Consider the following 22,610-nt stretch of genomic DNA (forward strand, 5'->3'; position numbering starts at 1 on the left):
AACCGAACAAATTATTTTTTTTAACCTATATTTTTTTCTTTGTAAAATATGAATTTTTTTCCTATTTTCTGTTGTCTAAAACCTGGGTGCGTCTTATAGTCAGGTGCGTCTTATAGTACGAAAAATACGAAAATCTATTCTTGACATGAAAAATTGTAACCCCCCCCCCAATGGAAACGAAATAAAGCCAGTGTGAACATGGACTAATATGGGCTGTGAAAACGAGCACTGATCGACGCGACAGCTCGTTGATTGGCGCTTGTTTTCTCCTTTCACAAAAAACAATGATTGGTTATTTATGGGGACGACCGATCGTTACTATGATCGCCTGTCCCCATACATTTCCATCATGTCAGCTGCACATCTCCCTGTTTATGGGAGATGTGCTGTCGACAACTAAAATATTTAGTGCTGTGTAAAAGATGTAATCAGCCGATGAATGAGTGTTTGCGCATCCATCTGCTGATCGTTGTCCTGTTTCCACAGGGCAATGATCAGGAACGAGCGTTCATATGAACGCTCATTTGCCCGATGGTTGGTCTGTGTAAGGCCTCATGCACACGACCGTGAAATGCAGAAAAATTGCAGACCCATTCATTTTATGGCCCCACGCAAAATCTTAGGACAAGTAATTTAACGGTCCAGATTTGCATGTTTACACTACTGGTGAAATCTTTTTTTCTTTTTTTGTGGGTCCGTGAATCCTGATAACACATGGATGCACAACCAAAGCATTTTGCGGTCCACGCAACGGAGCCGTGGTTTTGCGGCCCGCAAGACTATTACTGTCGTGTGCAGAAGGTCTAAAAGGGCCTTAAATCTCACACTAGTCAGATGTCTAAAGCCAACACCGGTTGTAATGCCAATGAGTCAATGACACCCCTGATTTGTTTAGAGGGTATGTTCACACAGCTTATTTTCAGCCATTTTTCGGGCTGTAAACACACGGCTACAAATACGTTGGCTGAACACCTCCAAACATCTGCCCATTGATTTCAATGATAAAAACGGCGTTCCATTCCCACAGGGCGTTTCTTCTTGAGCCATTTTTGGAGCTGTTTTTCATTGACTCAATAGAAAAACAGCTCCAAAAAGGGCCGTAAAAACCGCTAGTTGCTTAAAAAAACGGCTGAAAATCAGGGGCTGTTTTCCCTTGAAAGCAGCTCCGTATTTACAGACGTTTTTTGTTAAGCGTGTGAACATAGCCATAGTGTTTATAATTTATTTGTTTAAATTATAATGCTCTTGGCATAATTTTTCCACATGAGCGCTGCACAGTACCTTTATAGTGGTACCACTGTGCTGACATCTAAACGGCAGTGGCCATACATTTCATCACTTTTATTTTTACCTTTTTATATGCAACAGCATACTTTAAAACCAAAAGATAATAAACCCCCACCTCTTCCCTGAGACCGCATTGAAGATGCATTTAAGAGGTTTATTGCAGTCAAAATTTTAAATAGAAAAAGAAAAGGTAATATATAAGTAGAGAGAATAACGATGGATGAAATCCCCAAAAGTCTTAGAAGAACATCTTACACAAAAGGCATATATCTCATCCAAAGCCTATAAATGGTTCACAAAAGGGGAAAAAAACAAGGAAACTACTAGACCAGCTGATTAAAAATCAAACTAAAAGATCATATAAGGCCCCATGCACCCGACCGTATTACCTGACAGTAATTACGGACCCATTCATTTCTATTGGCCACGGACACCTTTCAGTATTTTTACTGATGGGTGTCCATGAACCTGTCTTATTCTTGTCAGTAATCACAGCAGGGACTCTCCCATAGAAGTCTATGGGAGCTTCGGTAAATACAGACAGCTACGGATGTGCACCCGTAAACCGTCCATATTTTTGGAAGTGTTGCTAGGGAACATGTTGAGGACATAATTTGCAACCTCCCTCTTTTTTTATGTATCCGCATATACGGATCAAATACAGATGCAAAACGGACCGTATTTACGGACACCCTTCCGTAAATACGATGAATTATGGATGCCTACGGATCCTTATTTACGGACAGTATTTACTGATAGATGAAAATACGGTCATGTGCATGGAACCTAAAGGGGTGATCAAAGCATCTAATGTAAGTATTATGAGAGAATGTGATGTGAATAGGGCCTGATTCATAAAAACAATGCGTTTCAATCCCAGTCAAGGATCTTTGTCATATTTGACTTCAGCAATATCTGCATAATTTTTTGCATATAATGTCCTACAGGTCATAATAAACTAAACACAAAGATTATGTACAGTAGACGTCCCCAGGGAATTCAATGAGGGATATCATGTAAATTGGTATTTTTTCCATTCATTTTGAAAATGATGTAAAATTAAGGACATTTTTCATGGAGTTAGGCCAAGGTTAATTGTTTGGGATGAATAGCTGAATCTTCCAATCTCAGAATGTATCATTTATTTTTGGCAATAAATAGTAAACAAAAATAAAAATGATGGCATATTAAAATATGGTAAATGATCTGCTTGAATGTCAGATAGGGCACAACTTGATAGACTGTTCAAAAACCTGGCTCTGTGTGTAAAATTTTAAAGCTGCTATTGAGGCACAAGGCTGGCAATGACGGGCAATCTGGGCCATTTCAAAGTGTATCACGCCTCATTCCTATTTTAAAACATACCCAACATTTTTTTGGGGGTACTTTCCTGACTCAGTCGAGGGGATTACTGTCATGAAATGTCACTCTGTGAGCCATTTGACATCTTCCGATACAAATTCATAAGATGGCCCAAAAACTGAAATTCCTTGATTTTTTTTAAAAATAAAATAAAGGAGTTATATATGATCAATTCGAACAGATACATCACTAATTTCTTGTACCAATATATATAGGATTTCCTTTATATCTGGTATGTTTGCAAAACTTGGTCTGAAAGGTCCACTCTACTATGTATTTGTTGAAGTCATTGATTGAAACAGGTTTTCGTTTTGAACTAGTAGAACCTTGTAATACAACAGCTTTTGTGGCATCTGTGTGGACTGAACAGAGAATGAAAATATCCCTTTTATCCTTGTACTCAAGGGCAAGCCGAAATCCACTGTGAACACCGCCTGACTCCACCTTTTTAAACTTTCTATTCACCATTGATTGTGGAAACGGTCCCACAAACGACTGTATTATTTTCAAGTAAACTTTTAAAAAGGGGTATGCTGGTATAATAGTTATCTGCATACAGGATGTTGGCTTTTTGAAAAGAATGGGTAAACCCGCTCCCCAAATTTTTTCCACATGTCCCAAAATGTGGAGGGGGGGGGGCATCATGGTGTATTTAGTTTCCTCTCTTTCCCTTTGCAAATACGAAAAGCTGTCATGTAACCTGTTAAAGTCTCACACATTGTATAGAATTTTTTTCCAAATCTTGCCCTCTTAAATGGAATAAATAACTGCCAGCCCAAACACGGGATCAGGTTTATAAGCCACTGCCGGACCCATCCCTTGATACCCCCCGCAGGAAAAAAGAATCAGACATGTTGAAATCAACGTGCCCGATACTTTTTTCCCTGACATTTGCCATTGGGGAAGGATCGGGACACCCACACTCACACCCACTCGGTGAAATCGGCCAGCTTGACAGACTTTCAAGTAATGTGTATGGGCACCCAAAAACCCATGTAATATTTGTAACTAATATCTAATTTTATAGAGCTTTTAAACAATATTCATGTCGTGCAACTAAGTTATACATGTGGAGTCTACATTAACTTAAACCACAATCTAAGTCTTCGTGCACACGACTGTAAAATCGCCCGTAATTACGGACCATAATTATGGGCCCATTCATTTCTATGGCCGACGGACACCTTCCCGTATGTCTATGGAAGGGTGTCCGTGCCGTAGAAACCGGCCAAAAAAAATAGGACATGTCCTATTTTTTTATTTTACGGACCTTGCTCCTATAATTTATAATGGGAGCACGGCCCGTAAAAACGTCCGGCTGTCCGCGGTCGGCCATGCCCATGATTACGGGTCGTAATTACAGGCACGGTCGTGTCCATGAAGCCATAGGCATGTTTCGGTGTCTTTTCTCTGACACCATAATTTTTTGGATAATGTTAGGCTGGATTCAAACAACCATAATACGTCCGTAATGGACGGAACGTATTTCGGCCGCTAATCCCTCACCGAACACAGTGCAGGGAGCCGGGCTCCTAGCATCATAGTTATGTACAATGCTAGGAGTCCCTGCCTCGCTGCAGGACAACTGTCCCGTACTGTAATCATGTTTTCAGTATGGGACAGTTGTCCTGCAGCGAGGCAGGGACTCCTAGCATCGTACATTACTATAATGCTAGAAGCCCGGCTCCCTGCAGTGTGTTCGGTCTGGGACTTCCGGCAGAAATACGTTCCGTCCATTACGGACGTAACATGGTCGTGTGAATCCAGCCTTAGAGCTATCAGTTCCTAAAGTGAAAGTGGAGTGGTGGAAGTGAAGTTATATGTTAGTAAATATGTAGTGCAAACTGTTCACCATATTTTCTGACATGTTTAAATGGGTTGTCTGGTTTTAGCAAATTAATGTTATTCTTTTGTATAACTGGAAGATATACAATTTTCTAATATACTTCCTGTATTAATTCCTCTTGGTTTTTAAGATCTCTGCTTGTTTTTATTCAGTTGGAACATTCATTCTTTAATTTCAGTGGATAAAATTCTGTCTATGGTCATGTGATGGACAAACAGGTGCTTGAATTGGCTGTAGCGCCTCTCCATAGTACTGCAGGTCCTGTGCTGCTCTTTACCTGCGCCAGGAAGAGTTGCTCCTTTGGACACCAGGTGAGGGCAGCTCCATGTTATATTTCTGGTACACTGTGTACTGTACAGGCTCCTGAAGAAGCTCCTGCTCTCATTGTAGAAAGTGATTTACAGCTTCCAGCAGCTGCAGTATTTCTGACTTTTATATGTGAGAACTTGCTTTATCTGTATCTGCTCAATCACCTTTTTTTTTCTTATCTGTGGTTGACATTTTTGGTGCTTTGGAACCAATTCCTAGTTTTCCATAGCGTTATGGTCTCTAGTTACAATATTTTATACTTACAATCGTCTCGTAACCAATATTGTAACTTGAGGGATCATGATACTCTACACCGTGTTCCAAATTATTATGCACATTGGATTTAAGTGTCATAAACATTTAATTATTAGTTTTTCAATTAAACTCATGGATGGTATTGTGTCTTAGGGCTCTTTGGATCATTGTAATCAATCTCAGACACCTGTGATAATTAGTTTGCCAGGTGTGCCCAATCAAAGGAAAACTACTTAAGAAGGACGTTCCACGTTATTAAGCAGTCCACAGGTTTCAAGCAATAAGGGAAAGAAAAAGGATCTCTCTGCTGCCGAAAAGTGTGAAATAGTGCAATACCTTGGACAAGGTATGAAAACATTGGATGTTTCAAGAATACTTAAGCGTGATCATCGTACTGTGAAAAGATTTGTGGCTGATTCAGATAAAAGCATAATGAGGAAGGATTCTGCCAGACAAATTAATAGGATTAGGAGAGCAGCTGCTAAAATGCCAAACATGTATTTGAAGCCGCTGGTGCCTCTGGAGTCCCGCGAACCTCAAGGTGTAGGATCCTCCAGAGGTTTGCAAGTGTGCATAAAGCTATTATTCGGCCACCCCTAAACAATGCTCACAAGCAGAAACGGTTGCAGTGGGCTCAGAAATACATGAAGACTAATTTTCAAACCGTGTTGTTTACTGATGAGTGCCGTGCAACCCTGGATGGTCCAGATGGATGGAGTAGTGGATGGTTGGTGAATGGCCACCATGTCCCAACAAGGCGGCGACGTCAGCAAGGAGGTGGCGGAGTCATGTTTTGGGCTGGAATCATGGTGAGAGAGCTGGTAGGCCCCTTTAGGGTCCCTGACGGTGTGAAAATGACTTCTGCAAAGTACGTAGCGTTTATGACTGAGCACTTTCTACCGTGGTACAAAAAGAAGAACCGTGCCTTCCGTAGCAAAATTATCTTACATTGTCCTCTTATCTTCTGCCCATCATTTTTAGATGTTGAGATGCTAATGCTCGCAAGTTGGACCTAATAGGACCCCCGGGTGGGTTTATCCCTGTTTTTGGTAATCCCATGTTCCCCATTTGTTAGGAGGTGCAGGACCTCTTGGATATAGGCAGGATGAAAGATGTCAGGTTGGTTCAGGTTCAGACTGATGGGTCTCTTTAGCCACTAACAGACATTCTGTGTGGCAGCCTGGTCCCACGAGATGCTTGATTCTCCTATTTCTAGCTGCAAGCCTTTATCAATTAGGCTACTATGAAACTGAAAGCCTTAACTAGACCTCCTACTGTATATGAGGGATTGTGTACTCAGGCTTTGGTCCCATCTCATATGGTCTCTGTGGTCTATGGCCTCGTGCTTGGTAGTCAGGCGACTGCCTCCTTCATATGTAGCTTAATGGGTGCGTGAACTTGGTAGAACATCTCCACATCAGCCTGGGATATGGTCTATGGAGAATTGTTACAAAATACTTACCAGGTGGTACAAGACCCCGATTTAGCTGCATTTGTTTTCCCTTCCCAGCCTGATGTATGTTGGAGATGCGGAAATGGTAGGGGCACTATGGAACTTATTTGGTGGAACTGTACTAAAATTTGATTGCTGTGGGTGGATGTTTGGTCCCTTTTTAACTATCTTTTCTCTATGGATGTACATTTATTTCTAGAAATGGCTTTATTATCTGTTATATCAGGTCATATCAAGGTGGTCAAACGTAACATGATCTGTCAGTTCTTAATACTTAATTGCTTGACAATTCTGAGAGCTTGGAAATCATCTTGGGTCACTTAATTTAATCGCATTATGCGAATGAAGATATGATAGCTACAGAGACTGTATCTTATTCTGCCTTTCTGACACAATGGACTCCTTGTCTCTAATTCCGAGACCCTCCGGCCTTTTCTATATGGAATGAGTCTGCCCTCGGTGGAATTTTCATCATATGCATTCTTTTTCTTGCACTGATTTCTCTGCTTGTCTGCAATGTAACAGCGTTTTAATTTTACTTTGAGTGGTATTACAACTTGATTTAGTATATAAAACCAAAATTATTAAATAAATAGTTTTACTTTTGGCATTTCCCAATATTTCCTACATAAAATGAACATACATTAATTTCTAATGTATATGTACCCCAAAATGGTGCCAAAAACACTACAATTTGCTTCTCAAAAACATCACACAGCTACGTAAAGGAAAAAGTTAAGACTGGGAAAAATTGGCAGGGATCGACTGTTCTATGAATATAAGATAACAGTATAACCTTTGAGAAGTGTTTCATTCTTTGTCCTATATTGCTACAATGACAGTAATCTTCCTATGATGGGAACTTTTTATCTCTTGAGTAAATACAACAACAATATTTTATCTTCAATGGCCACCCTTTATAAATATAACATTTAAAGTGATTGAGAAATAATGTGGCGATTGGGGTCATACATAAAAAAATATCATTGCCAAATTTGGCATTATGGAAAATCAAACTTATGCAGAGATACGTCCCATGCTCTGTGAGAATTTGTGCACCCCTTATTTTTGTTGTACTATGCATTTATGATACCATTATTAATATAAAATATCTTAGACCTGTTTAAAAATGTGCCACAGAACCTGACAGACTCTAATGTCCGTGGCTGCGGGCTGTCAGCTCCGATCCCCTCCTGACAGCCGCATCCACGAGTCGGCAAGCGCTGGCCCTAGCCTCCTCCTCAGGAGACGCCAGTGCTCGCGTCCACTCACCTCAGCCGGATCCCGTAGGGTGCACGCGCATACTCGTGCCCGCTCTTAAAGGCGCACACCAGACCTTTTGATGAACTTTGACCCGTGCGTAACCTGAACTATAAGAGGGGTCCAGCCCCCTGCTTCTATGCCTGAGTGTTGTTGTTGTTCCCTAGTGTGTCTATGTGATGGCCTCCTAGGGTGTTCCTGTTCCTGTATCTGTTCCTGTACCTGTTCCAGTTTCTGTTCCTAGCATTCCATACCATCCTGGTCGAGCACTGTGCTGTGCCAAAGTCGTGTCGTGCTGTATCCACGTCTGACCTGCTTCCCCTCGCCTGACGTCTCTCGACAGGACTAACACCTCCAGGCATTGAACATCCTTGCACGTCGGCAGGAGGCACAAGCTGTTGTTCCTCCTACTACACCTCCTGGCAGTGTTGATCCTCAGATTACACCTCTTGGCAGTGTTGACCCTCGTGTTTCTTTGCCACTTCCTGACCGCTATGATGGAAGAGCAAGTACCTGTTGTGGATTTCTTAATCAATGCCAGATCGACTTCAGCCTGTATAGTAGGACATTTTCATCTGATGGCGCAAGAGTCGCTTTCATAATTTCTCTCTTCACCGACAAGGCTCTTGCATGGGCGAACCCTATCTGGGAGAGACAAGGTCCAGAGACCCGTGACTTCCAAGCCTTCCTCCAGACTTTTCGCATGGTGTTTGAGGAGCCTTGACGGGTCTCATCTGCAGCGGCATCTTTGATTAACCTACGCCAAGGAGACACCTCCGTGAGTGAGTATGCCATCCACTTCCGCACCCTGGCTGGAGAACTGTTATGGAACAATGTGGCTGCATTCTGACATGGACTGGCTTCTAGAATTAAGGACAAACTTGCCGCTCGAGATCTGCCGTCTACCCTGGACGACCTCATCCTTCTGTCTGCCCGGATTGATATACGGATCCGAGAACGCCTCCAAGAGGTTCGATGTGAGGGAGCCCTTCCCAGTTTGGCTCCTACTTTGCAGCAACCCCTGCTGTCCTCAAATGTCGATCCTCCTAAGGAGTCTGTGATAATGGTCCAATGTAAGTTATCCACCCACGAGAGACAACGCAGGCGCACATCTTGACTGTCTTTATTGCGGCCTCGGTGGCCATCATGTGCGCCTGTGTCCCCAAGGATCCCAAAACCTAGGGTTGCTAGGAGTGACAACCTTGGGTAAGAATGGACTTCCATCTAGATTGTCCATACCTGTGACCATAGTGTCCGGCGAGAAAACGCATCAGGTCTCTGCGTATCTAGACTCTGGATCCGCTGCTAATTTCATCCGTAGAGATCTTGTGGACCTTCTGCAATTACCCACCACCCCTCTGGAGAACCCGTTGACAGTTGCTTCAGTGAATGGACTACCTCTGCCAGACCTAGTTATAGCTGTGACCAAGCCGCTGAGGCTCCAAGTGGGAGCCCTTCACTCCGAACTTCTGCCTTTCTATGTGCTATCCAAAGCTGTTAACCCTGTGTTGCTGGGCCTGCCTTGGCTCCGACTGCATGCCCCAGTTTTGGACTGGAATTCTGGAGAAGTTCTCCAGTGGGGCCCTGATTGTCAAGGTCGTTGCCTGGTGCAGATTCGGTTGGCTCAGCCTTCGATGCCTTAGTCATTGGCAGGATTGCCGAGTCATTATGCTGCATTTTCGGACATCTTCAGCAAGAGGGAGTCGGAGGCATTGCCTCCACATCGGGCATATGACTGTCCTATCGAGCTGAATCAAAAAGTCTTCCTCCCCGGCATACAAAAGTCTTCCTCCACGGCAGGAGTCGGGTTCTTCTTTGTCAAAAAGAAAGATGGCTCTCTTCGTCCTTGTATTGACTACAGAGATCTCAACCAGATCACGGTGAAGAATAAATATCCGTTGCCACTGATCTCTGAACTGTATAATCGTATACGTGGTGCCAGGATTTTTTCTAAACTAGACCTGCGTGGGGCTTACAACCTAGGGTGGTGAATGGAAGACTGCATTTAACACCCGTGATGGACACTATAAGTATCTAGTAATGCCCTTCAGACTGTGTAATGCTCCCGCGTTCTTCCAGGAGTTTGTGAATGACATTTTCCATGACCTCCTCTATGTTTGTGTAGTAGTCTACCTTGATGACATCTTGATTTTTTTTCTCCAGATCCTATAACGCACCAGAGACATGTTTGTCAAGTTCTGCTACGATTAAGGGAGAATTGTCTGTACGCCAAGCTGGAAAAGTGCGTTTTGACAAAGATGCTCTATCCTTCCTGGGCTACATCGTCTCGAATCTAGGTCTCGAGATGGATCCGGAGAAGGTAAAGTCTGTTCTGGAATGGCCACGCCTTCAAGGCTTGAGGGCCATACAGCGCTTTGTGGTATTCGCTAATTTTTATAGGCAGTTTATTCCAAACTTCTCCTCCTCAGTTTCTTCCTGGCACGAGGATCTGGCTGTCTGCCAGGAATATCCGACTAAGGGTGCCATCATGCAAATTTTCTCCCAGGTTCCTCGGACCCTTCGAGATCTTGCAGCAGATCAACCCTGTCACCTATAATCTTTGGATGCCTCCTACCCTCAAGATCTCCAACTCCTTCCATGTCTCCCTCCTGAAGCTGGTGGTCCTGAACCGCTACACCAAGACTCCTAGCCCTGTGGTTACCTCCAGCAGCCCTTCAGACACCTTTGAGGTTCAGGAGATCCTGGACACCAAAAAAGTGAGAGGAAAGACCTTTTATTTGGTGGATTGGAGGGGGTTTGGTCCTGAAGAAAGGTCTTGGGAGCCAGAGGAGAACCTCAATGCTCCTGCTCTTCTGAAGTTTCTCTCTCGCTCTGGTTCCAAGAAGAGGGGGTGTAAGAGGGGGGATACTGTAATGTCCGTGGCTGTGGGCTGTCAGCTCCGATCCCCTCCTGACAGCCGCAGCCACGAGTCGGCAAGCACTAGCCCCAGCCTCTTCCTCAGGAGAAGCCAGCGCTCGCGTCCACTCACCTCAGCCAGATCCCGGAGGGTGAATGCGCAGACTCGTGCCCGCTCTTAAAGGGGCAGCGCGTGCACCAGACCTTTTGACGAACTTTGACCCGGGAGTACCCTGAACTATAAGAGGGGTCCAGCCCCCTGCTTCTATGCTTGAGCGTTGTTGTTGTTCCCTAGTTTGTCTATGTGATGGCCTCCTAGTGTGTTCCTGTTCCAGTTCCTGTACCTGTTCCAGTTCCTGTTCCTAGCATTCCATACCATCCTGGTCGAGCTCTGTGCTTTGCCAAAGTCGTGTCGTGCTGTATCCACGTCTGACCTGATTCTTCTCGTCTAACGTCTACCTGCTGCCTAGTCCCAGCCGAGCATGCCCTGCTGCTGTCTGAGCTGCCACAGGTACCTATACGAACTATAGACTTTCACCTGTGCCCTGTTGGCTTCTGCCTTACCGCCAAGGCGGTACGGCCCAGTGGGTCCACAGACCTTTCTTGACTGAGAAATTGTAAACAGCAATATCGATGCTCCATACAGTTCCATTTATGAAACCTCTCCTTTTTCCAAAGCCCTTTTTTATGTTAGAAGTATCATTGGCAAAATAAGTTACAAAAATAATGCATTATTATGTATATTGTGTAGACTACTCAGAACAGGATGGTGAGTAATAAATCCAGTACATAATGGAATTCTACGCTGTCATCAGGACCATGAAGTGCAGCTTGACAGAAAATGGAAGTGCATAGGGCATACTGACTAGTTGTACATTTCTTCCATATACCTTCCCCTGTGTTCATAATGATCACATTGAGCTCTATGTGCCAGCACTGACCAGTATATTTCCGATTTAGAAGTAAATTAAATCTGTTTGTTCCTTGCCTGAAAAGTGAACACTGTAATATATGCAGGGCTGAATTCTCTATGCAGTCTGTAAAGATATTACTCTTAGCTACCTATGCATTCTTTTACTAAAAGAAGGTTTGCTTTAGGCTGCACAAATACAGTACGATGTAAGTGAATGAAACTGTAACAACCTGCAGTGTACTCTAAACATTCTGTGGACATTGGATGTCAGGTAGGTTTAACCTAATGTCCTCAGCAATAATATTATGACTTTCTTAATGCACAACTTTTTGACCAAGTGGGCATTGTAATGTCGATAACAACAGTGTTTTTTATTTAGAAAAACGATCAATTATTGACGGAGTTATGAGCGATTTTAGCTTTATGCTAATGACTTTCTTAATGGACAACTGGGCATGTTTTACATTTGACCAAGTGGGCGTTGTGGAGTGTAGTGTATGGCGCTGAACAATCAGTTACCAATCAGCGTCATACACTTCTCTCCATTCATTTACACAGCACATAGTGATCCTGTGTTGTTCACTATGTGCAGCCACATACTCACACACAAACGTTACTGAAGTGTCTTGAGAGTTAATAGACATCGCGTCCAACCAGGACGAGATGTCTATTCATCACTGCCGACACTTCAGTAATGTTTGTGTGGAACTTACAGCACAGCAAGCGTAATCTCGCGAGATCACGCTGTAAATCACGCTTGCTGTCATTAACTCCCACACTAACGTTAGCGAAGTGTCGGCAGTGATGAATAGACATCCCGTCCTGGTTGGACGCAATGTCTATTAAATCTCAGGACACTTCAGTAACGTTAGTGTGTGAGTATGTGGCTGCACTTAGTGAACAACACAGGATCACTATGTGCTGAATAAATGAATGGAGAGAAGTGTATGACGCTGATTGGTCACTGATTGGTCAGCGTCATACAGTTCTCTCCACAACGCTCACTTGGTCAAAAGTAAAACATGCCTAGTTGTCCATTAAGAAAGTCATTAGCATAAAGCTAATATAGGTCATAACTCCGTCAAAAATTTATCATTTTTCTAAATAAAAAAACACTGTTGTTATCTACATTACAGCGCCGATCACATTATGTAGGAGATAGGGCACTTATAATGTGGTGACAGAGCCTCTTTAAGTAGAAATGTGTTTAAATTAGGATGAATTCATATTTGAAATTTAATGCTCCTAAATTTATTGGGTATTGAGAAATAAAAGGGTGTCTCTGTGCCAATATATGAAATAATTTTTCGTTTCTTGTTAATCCTGTGGCGAGTCTTTACGCAGAGGTATGTAATAGGATTTAAAACAGATTTGTATCTAAATTTATTATGGTTAGTTATCCAGAGATAATTCTCAAGTTTCTTGCCTAATAGATGATTTCACACCAGTCATTTCATACTTCGTAGTTCAGTGTTTACTTTGAAAAAAACTTCCACATACAGTATGGACCTTAATCAGAAATCGCTAGTAGAATTACAGTAAGCAAGCACCTAAAGGAGAGGCGCTCCTCCTCTGGTAAATAGTTACTTCAATTCTACTAGAGCCTTTATCTATATTGATGTGATTTCTGATCCATTGGGACCAAAACCGAAACATTTTGAAATTAATTTTCATCTTAAATTCTTCATCAGACTCAGTTTGTAAAATTCTCTTTATATAAATTTGTGAAAATTTCTTCAGTAACTACGAAGCAGAAAAGAACTAGTGTGCCATGTTTATTTCTTCATTTACTGTGGATTGGGCAGTCTATGGGGTGCACAATTAACAATTCCAGTATAGTGTCCATCATTTCCTCATTTCTTGGAAATAGTCTGCTTGAGATGGCTCTCAAACAAAGAGATTAGTGGTTAAAAAACAATGTGATTTTAATCCCTTGAACACAAGTTCTAAAGTGGAAAGTTGCCAAGTGTAATTTTTTTTATAGTGCCAATGGTTATGTTTAATTTTAAATGTTAAAGGAAATTGTGGTTTTGGCACCTGACAATGTCATTATCTGCAGTTTTTTATCTTTGGTGATGTCAGCAGACATGAACAGTATAAAATAGGAGCTGTAAGTAGTTGTCATCAATAGCTTGAGTTGAACTCACCAATCTGAACAATGAAGAGCATCGCTATCTTTATGCTGGTTGGTCTCAGCCTTTTCAGTAATGGTAAGTTGCCTGATTGGTCTACTAATGACTATTTCATGATATATCATACACTAGATTAAGACTTTAAGGTGCTGAATTAGTGACTCTACAATTAAAGCAGATATCCATATGTAGTCTGGAAAGTTATGATATTTGCTATCTTTAGGTAGAGCTTACTTGCTATTTTTGGTTGGTTGCTTGACTGCTTTCTAGCTCTTATATATTATTACATAGCTATGAACAATAACTCCAGTTCCTTCCTCATCAGCGGCTCAGGCTGCTGTATTCTGAAGCTTTGCTTGTTCAGATTGCCTACTGTAAAATCATAAGACCACCATATGGCTGACAGTAGATCAAGGCATAGGGGTCTTATTTCCATTAGTACAAGGATGAGAGAAGAATAAAGAGAAGGAGACAAAATATTTCTAACCTAAAGGAAACCACCAATTTGAAAGTAACAAACTTTCGGTAAGGCAGGAAATGTTTTAAGGCTACAAATGACAAATATTTGGTTATGAAAAAAGTCATAATATAATGACTATTGAGCAAAAATGTAAAAATAATAATTGTAATAAGTCAGAATACACTCTCTTGCTTTCTTGATTTGACTCATTGGCTCCCATGTAATGTTTTTCAGGATACTGCAATGTAAAAATATCAGAACAAGCTCACTGTGTGGTGGCAGCTGTTGAGGTATGTATTCATTTAAAACAAATAACTCTAAATAGTGAACTAGATGGGAAAAATCAACTCCATATTAGGTTTCTGAATTGATCCTTAGTAAAACCTCTCGCACCTTCAAATATGTCAGGTAAAGAAGGAAAATTTCTATGAAACTTGTAAAGACATTCATACCACCTAGATATTATCTATTATTTTGTTCTTCTGTTTCCTTATGGTTCCCATTCTGTGTATAAACTGGAACATTTTGAGCTTCTTCTGCAGAGAAGATCTTCCCGGGTTGTAATTCTTATTGCTTTAGGAAATGGGGATTAAATAGAGCTTCCCTTGTTCCTCAGCAAACCGCAGACTGCGGAACGGTTGAGGAGGTATCTAACATACCATCTTTCAAAAGGGGTCAAATATTTGTAGATGTAGGAATTCATCATAATGGATCAGCTGGTTATATACCAGCTAGTTGCTGCCTGAATGAGGAGTGAGTTCTGATAGGAACCTGTAAGCACCTGTTGTGGATTGTGAAAGTCGTGGGCTCTGCTAATCAAATAAAAGAAAGGTCTCTGAGAGGACTGTGAAATATTGGAGTGAGGGGTCTATCTCTAATGCGCCTCTGCCATAAAAAATTCTCATCGATCTCAGCATAAGTAGATTATGTCCACAAGACAGAAAAAATATGTACCCATCTTCAATGCAGGACCAACCACGCCAGAGATGAGGGATATGAGGGAGAGAATTGAAATTCTAGCAGGCCCCATACCTGGACCAAAAGACACGTGCAGATTGATGCCTGATGAAGTTACAGTTGAACATGCAGGAGGCAGCTCTAACCTTTATTTTTATAATAACTGAATATTCTAATTCCTAGATGAAGTGTCTGAAATTTCCAAATAAACGATTTAGGAGAGTTAATTTTACTGAAGAATAGTTTGTAGAAAGGGAACAGTGCAGTTTGGGAAAAAAATATATCCATTGAAGGAAAGCCATTTTGACAGATGCAATTGTGCCTAACCTTGAATAAAGACATAGGATTCCAGATCTTATTCATATTCCCATAAAACATGAAGAAAATTGTCTGTAAAAAGATCCTATTGATTAGCCCCTAGATACTTAATGAACATAAAATGACATTTAAATGAGAAGAGCCCTTGTATAGTGGATAATAGGCGTGAGGTAAGGTTGTGTATCAAAGCTCTGTTTGCACGTATTCACTTTTAAATTAGAAAACACCAAATTCCAATATTACGGTAGGCATATGATAGGAGAGGTTACATACAGGAAAACCGTGATCTGTAACTGAACGTTATCAAGATTTCACCTTATAATTTGCAAAGAAATTGCCTACAGCCAACATTTTGGTTTGTGATATGTTATATCTTTAATAAAACAGATGAGTTTATTGTTTTTAAAGATTATATAGGATTAAAAAAAAGGTAGTTACAAGGACCAGTGTTGTCAAATGTTTCTACTAAACTAATTCTTACAGCCACTTTACTGAACAATATTCACATATTACGGAAACCTAGAAAAAAAAAGTGATAGCTCTGAGTTTGCAACTTTGCTAAGACTTCAACTTTGCTTTCACATGACATGGTCTTTTGCTAAAGCAGGGCTAGTACTTAGATCATTCAACTAGGAATTGTATGAAAATCGCTGTGTTTGTGTATATATAGATATATACATAGAAAATCGCTGTGTTTGTGTATATATAGATATATACATAGAAAATCTAAATGTATTGACTTCACATTACTACACATTAAAGCTCAGAAAGTGTTATACTAATCTTTATTTTTTTTCTTTCTTTTAACAGAAGACTCCAGGCATGATGAAAGACCTTAGTGAACTTTTCTGCATGGGTGAAGAAGGACAGGTAATTATTTATAATTACTACTGTATTTATTAAATATATTGATATAAAATAGGCCTTACAAAAATGATTTAACGTTTATCACTACAAGACAAAAAATATATAATTGTTTAAAAATTGTAATATTCATTTTGAGCCACTCTCTACTGTAAGGCTTTATATACTTTGTTTTCAATGATTAGAATGAGTGTTGAAGCAGAATATACTGTACCTGAATTGTACGTGCGAAGCTTAATAAAAGATCAGCAGACATAATAATCATTCCCTTGTTTTAAATGAAAAATCTAAAAAGAAATGATACACACGGCATTGTCACGATATGCTTTTCTGCTAAAGTCTACCTTAAACCTGTCTCTTACAGAATGTGCACCCGTGTCTTAGCTTTCCTTTGATCAGACAATATAATTATAAAGAGTAACTGGACAATTAAAATGTCCATTTTCGCAGCAACTACTTTTTAATAAATACTTCATAATAATCAAAATAACACGTCTAACTATAAATTTTATTTTATTTTTAATACCATAGTCAACAAATAATGGAGATACGCAGGAGAAGTTTATCAGTGGAATGACAAACTTTTTGGTAAGATATGTTTCGTTTTAGGTTATGTGTTACAGAATGTTAAAAGTTGTAGTAGAGAAATACAAAATGATGCTATTTACTAATACTGGTGCGTCGCCAAGCGATACCATATTCATTAATATGAAAAACTACTGATGTGCAAAAGGTTCACCTGTCCTATTACAGACTCTTACCTGTACTAGCTCATCTCCACTTTTAAGGGCATGCCCACACATGGCGGATTTCCTCCGCAACTGTCCGCATCAATGCCGCACAGAATTTGCGTTGCAGATTCTGCGGCGGATCTGCCCAAAATGTGCAGTAAATTGATGCGGACTAGCTGCTGCGGACTGCGGTAAAAGTGCTTCCCTTCTCCCTATCAGTGCAGGATAGAGAGAAGGGACAGCACTTTCCCTAGCGAAAGTAAAAGAATTTCATACTTACCGGCCGTTGTCTTGGTGACGCGTCCCTCTTTCTGCATCCAGCCCGACCTCCCTGGATGACGCGGCAGTCCATGTGACCGCTGCAGCCTGTTATTGGCCTGTGATTGGCTGCAGCCTGTGATTGGCTGCAGCCGTCACTTAGACTGAAACGTCATCCTGGGAGGCCGGACTGGAGACAGAAGCAGGGAGTTCTCGGTAAGTATGAACTTCTATTTTTTTTACAGGTTGCTGTATATTGGGATCGGTAGTCACTGTCCCGGGTGCAGAAACAGTTACTGCCGATCGCTTAACTCTTTCAGCACCCTGGACAGTGACTATTTACTGACGTCTCCTAGCAACGCTCCCGTCATTACGGGAGCCCCATTGACTTCCTCAGTCTGGCTATAGACCTAGAAATACATAGGTCCAGCCAGAATGAAGAAATGTCAAGTTAAAAAAGCAAGACGCATCCGCACCACACATAGCATGTGCATGACAGCTGCGGACTTCATTGCGGAAATTCGAATCTCCATTGAAGTCAATGGAGAAATTCCGCCATGAGTCTGCAACCAGTCCGCCACAACTCTGCAACAGCCCTAGCATGCTGCGGACACCAAATTCCGCACCGCAGCCTATGCTCCGCAGCGGAATTTTACGCATCGTCTAGACGAACACTGCTAAATAGAAGTGGAAGTCAATGGAGAAACGGCTCCGCTGCGGATTAACGCTGCGGAGTGTCCGCAGCGGAATTCAAGAGCAATTCCGCCACGTGTGAACCCAGCCTAATAGTGAAAAAGTGGTAGTAATTTCTTGTAAATAAGTCGTACTTATACACCTAAATGTCAGAATTATATATATTGGGCCTCCCCAAGACGCCATTTCATTCGTTACAAGTATAAAATATAACGGGAATATATCTTCACACTGTATATAATGGCCAAATGTATTTCCAAATAGTGTCCTTTTGACACGTTTGGTCGGTATATGTCAGTATACCTTTGACTCAACTATATTGAAGTGCTATTGGAAAAAAACAATACAGTATACCAAGCAGTGGGAGTCAATGGCAGACATATGCAAATGAGGCATATGAGCGGCGAAACAAACGTTCGCGCCAAATGTACTGCCCAAACCCAGTGTGAACACAGCAAGAGATTGTCCAGTCATTAGGTTGTGTGTGGTTAAACGTTTAATGAATACTTAAGTATTTATGTGTCACACAGAAGAGTATTATTTATTTGCAGTGAGAATGAGCAAAATAATTGATTGATAGCCATAAGAAATTCACTTTTGGACTTTTTAAATTTTTTAATTTACGATATAGATGGCAAGAAAAAGTTGTCATTTTATTTAAGTGCAACCTGTTTATGTTGTTTAACTTTTAAGTAGAATAAACTTTTGATTATATTAAATAATAAGAGTAAGTCAAATTATAACAATGCCATATACTTCCTTTTTATTTTACAGGGAAATACACAATGCAGAGGGAAATCACCTGTTGTAAGTTTTACTATTTCTTCATAAAGGATGGAAAATATTTTTTTATAAAATTAAAATGTGTTTGTTATATCATTAATGAAACATTATAAAATAATTTTCTAGTCGAACATATAAAATAAAATATCTGCCCCAGTGACCAATGCCATTAAACATGTTTTCTCATCAAAACAACTCCTTATTCATATGTAGGGGCAAATGCATTTGATACCCTGCTGTAGGGGAAATGTGATAAGTCCCCCAGAGCGAGATTTGCTTTTTTTGCAGTGGCTCTTCACTCTTACTAATAGCGAGTACTAAGATATAAATACTATAGGTGCTATACTTGGGTACTGTGACTGGTACAATTGCATTACATTGATGCTATTACACAGTTAGATAGCTTGAGCTTTAATATGGAAACAGTTGGTTCTAGTACTATTATAGAAAATTGGCAATACTAATATATTGCGCCACTTTTGGACAGACGGTAGTTGATAGCATTATATGAAGGATTTTTCCTAGCTTTTCTTTGGACACCAAAATAGCATGTCCTGCTGCTGAACTGAATGTAATTTAGTATATTTGTGATGCTTAAAAAAATACATATATCCTTATATTTCCCTCTTATGTAATCAAAGTCTTTCTTTATTTTTTTAGGGCAACATATCTCCTGCTGAGACAGCACAAGAACTTTATGATCTTTTGAAGCTATGTTTAGTAAGTTCTGATTCCTAATTTTATAAAGATAATTTATTAATATTTGTAAATGCACATGTATGTATCCGGGTTAATAATATTGCTCACTACTGACTATTAAAACATTTGAACAATTTACACAGCCTGAATAATTTCCTTCTGTAATCTATTTGAAACGAACGCCTGGTTCAGACAGCCCCTACATTCTCTATTAGGGCATGTATAATGAATGAGGGGATCCTACACTATTGGGTAGGACTGAGATATGAGTCCAGAACAGTTTTCAGCTCTGGAGGACACAGGCATCCAATGGAAACAATAGACACCCATTGATTTCTATGAACACTGAGCAATACAGTTATTCCCTGCTGTAGTGTTACAGAGAAAACCACCATTTCTCCTCAACAATATCAGCTGGGTGATGACATGGGGCTCCAAAAACAGGACCTCTTACAATCTCCTTCTAACAAGGGAACTAGACAATTGGAAAGGGTTGTCCAAAATGGAAAACCGCATCAATAATAAATTATGGCTTTTGTATTGATGACATTAGAATGTATTGTCAAATTTTCTATTCAAAGTCTTCCATTTCCTGGAGACACCAAATAATCAATGATCTTCTAAAAGCAAATGAAAAACAGGAATTGTAGTTAGTAAGCAAGAGTCTGTCTTTTATGTTTGCCCTGACTTATGTAGCATGCTGTTTTAAAAATTTGATAATAATCTCTTCAATATCTCTAGGAACCATTAGGACTGCTCGAAACTGTCATTGGTCTGTTATGCACACTGGTAAGTTTATTATTAAATATGTTATATTAAATTGTGCTGCTTTATGTACATACCTCTTTTCTTACTCCAATTTCCTTTTCAACGTTCTTGCATAAGTTCCTTGACCCCTAGTAGGAGGGTCTCCAGTGGAATCTGACTAGTTTAGTGGCAGGATGGCGCTTCCTGCTCCACCTAATAATAGATGCCTCATTAATTGCATGGAGAGGAGGAAGCGCTATATAGTAGAGGCATAGGTATGGCATCTTCTAGTAAGCAGCAATTTGGCTGCCTGCTGTCACTTTACTATTAGATTATTGGTGGCTTTATTTTTTGATAAAACTCTAACTATGCAAATGTGTAATATGCTTCCATTATCTTTCGAGCTGTGTTTGTCTCCTGTATTAAATTATTGTAGTTGACATTGGTTGCAGCATAAAAATCTGACTATTCAATTTAGACCACCCACTCATCTCCGTCTCTCTTTTACACGTATTTTGGGCAGTATTTTGCATCAGTATTTGTAAGACAAAACCAGGAGTGGATCCAAAATATGGAAAGAAGTACAAATCTTTCCATTAAACTATTTTCTGTTTATGTTTCACTCTTGGTTTTGGCTTCCAAAAACTCATCCATAATACTGACCTAAATACTGTCGTGTGAAAGTGACCTTAGGAGTGGTCAAATCTACACAGACACAAAGCCGCACATTAATGAAATTATATTTTCCATTCACCATTTTCTCCAAAACAAAGCTCAAAGGGCATTACCAGTATATCACAAATGTGTTTATAAGGTCATTTTAAAGTGAACGTACCCTTTGTACATGTTCACTTCTTTCTTTATTGTAACTTCTTTACATTCATTTCTTTGTGTTTTACAGACAAGTCCTGTTTCACAATCAGAATGTTTGGGACAATTAAACGAGGTAGGAACATATACCTCAGTACTCTGAATGTGGTAACTGAATTATCCTTCATAAAGCCAAAATAAGGGCACAGTCACATGTGGTTTACCTTGTGCTTTGTATTTCCGCAGCATATTTTTAAGCCTATGGGAAAAATATTCCACAACGCAAGAAATTGTCAAGGAATATTTTGCTCATAGGCTTACATTGTGTATTTTACCGTTCAAAAATACAAGGCAAATACGCCATGTGTGACTGCGCCTTAATATTTAAATGATACTATGGAAATACGATTGAGTTCTAAGGCAACACCTTGACTTTGGTCGTGCGACATGACTGCAATGTTTCAATGCGACGTCGCAAGTAATGATTGTGAATGTGGCTGTGTTACGACTATGCAACTTAACACAACCATGACGCGACAGTCGTAAAAAATCCAAACTTGTCTGTATAGACTTTAATGCAAGTTGCGTACAACTGCGACTCATTTGTGCCTTGTCAGCAATCATTATTTTTCGGGTGCCTTTTAAATGTTGTAAAACCTAAATGAAATGCAATACACAACCAAATCACATCCTAAAATAGCGGTGCAACAGCAAGTAAAAAAACATTTTTTGAAATCACTGTGCAGCCCTAACTTAAATGATCACCTTTAGTGATGTGGTGCACATCCAGCCATGTCATAGACTGCACCAGCATTGTAAAACCAGATCTCTTCACTCAAAAACGCTCACCGTGCTTCCTCAGACTAAAGGTTTTAGAGGAAAGATTTATTATCCCTTTAATATAACATTGCGTGGGGGAAGCAAGATACAGAACTTACAGATCCTGGAACAGGCGCCTAACTTATGCTACATTATGATTGGGTAATGCAATAAGAGTGTCAGGGGAGGAGGTTACACAGGGGGAGGGGGAGTGAAGACTTTGAGAATATTAAGTTATGACATTACTGGCATGGTCTACCAATAAAAACAAAAAAGGTGCAACTGACCTCAAGGATGAGAAGGTCAGGTAGGTCTTGTGGGCACAGTTTAATTGAGCTTTTATTCGCTTTACCTGAAATATGACTTAGAGAAATTATTAGCAACTGACAATATTTTATACCATGTGCCTAATTCTGCCACTGTGGCGTAAGTACACTTAGTCTTTGACTATCACAGTAAATCTGTGTTTACACCAGCATTTGTCTTAATTTTTTTTTATGGGATTTAAAAACGGTATACTTTCATTCAACTCAATAGAACCAGATCCAAAACAGATTATTGAAAAACTGATGTGAGCACATAGCAAAAAAAATTGTACATTTCCATTACGTCCTGTCTAGAACATATTTGTCAAGAACATTTTATTTATTTGTGATTTGAACAGTTCAGCTCATAAAAATTGATAAATATTATTCAGTGTAACCACTGCAAAGACCACCTCTTTAAGAAGACCACCATTTTATTTAGACCATATATTCTGTCACAGATTTTCAGTTCCATTATATCCTATGTATACTG

General features: G+C 40.2%; 1 protein-coding gene across 1 annotated transcript in view; it reads left to right on the forward strand.

The window, feature by feature from the left end:
- LOC142657130 (uncharacterized) overlaps positions 1-22,610 on the forward strand; it is a 45,721-nt gene that overhangs the window by 11,187 nt on the left and 11,924 nt on the right. Inside the window, exons 2-8 of the mRNA XM_075832183.1 lie at positions 14,368-14,423; positions 16,219-16,278; positions 16,804-16,860; positions 18,729-18,761; positions 19,398-19,457; positions 20,178-20,225; positions 21,085-21,129. Coding sequence (XP_075688298.1) covers positions 16,231-16,278; positions 16,804-16,860; positions 18,729-18,761; positions 19,398-19,457; positions 20,178-20,225; positions 21,085-21,129 — 291 coding nt within the window. The 5' untranslated portion in view covers positions 14,368-14,423; positions 16,219-16,230. The remainder of the gene's footprint in view (positions 1-14,367; positions 14,424-16,218; positions 16,279-16,803; positions 16,861-18,728; positions 18,762-19,397; positions 19,458-20,177; positions 20,226-21,084; positions 21,130-22,610) is intronic.

The sequence above is a fragment of the Rhinoderma darwinii genome, chromosome 7, assembly GCF_050947455.1.
Source record: "Rhinoderma darwinii isolate aRhiDar2 chromosome 7, aRhiDar2.hap1, whole genome shotgun sequence".
NCBI lineage: Eukaryota > Metazoa > Chordata > Amphibia > Anura > Rhinodermatidae > Rhinoderma > Rhinoderma darwinii.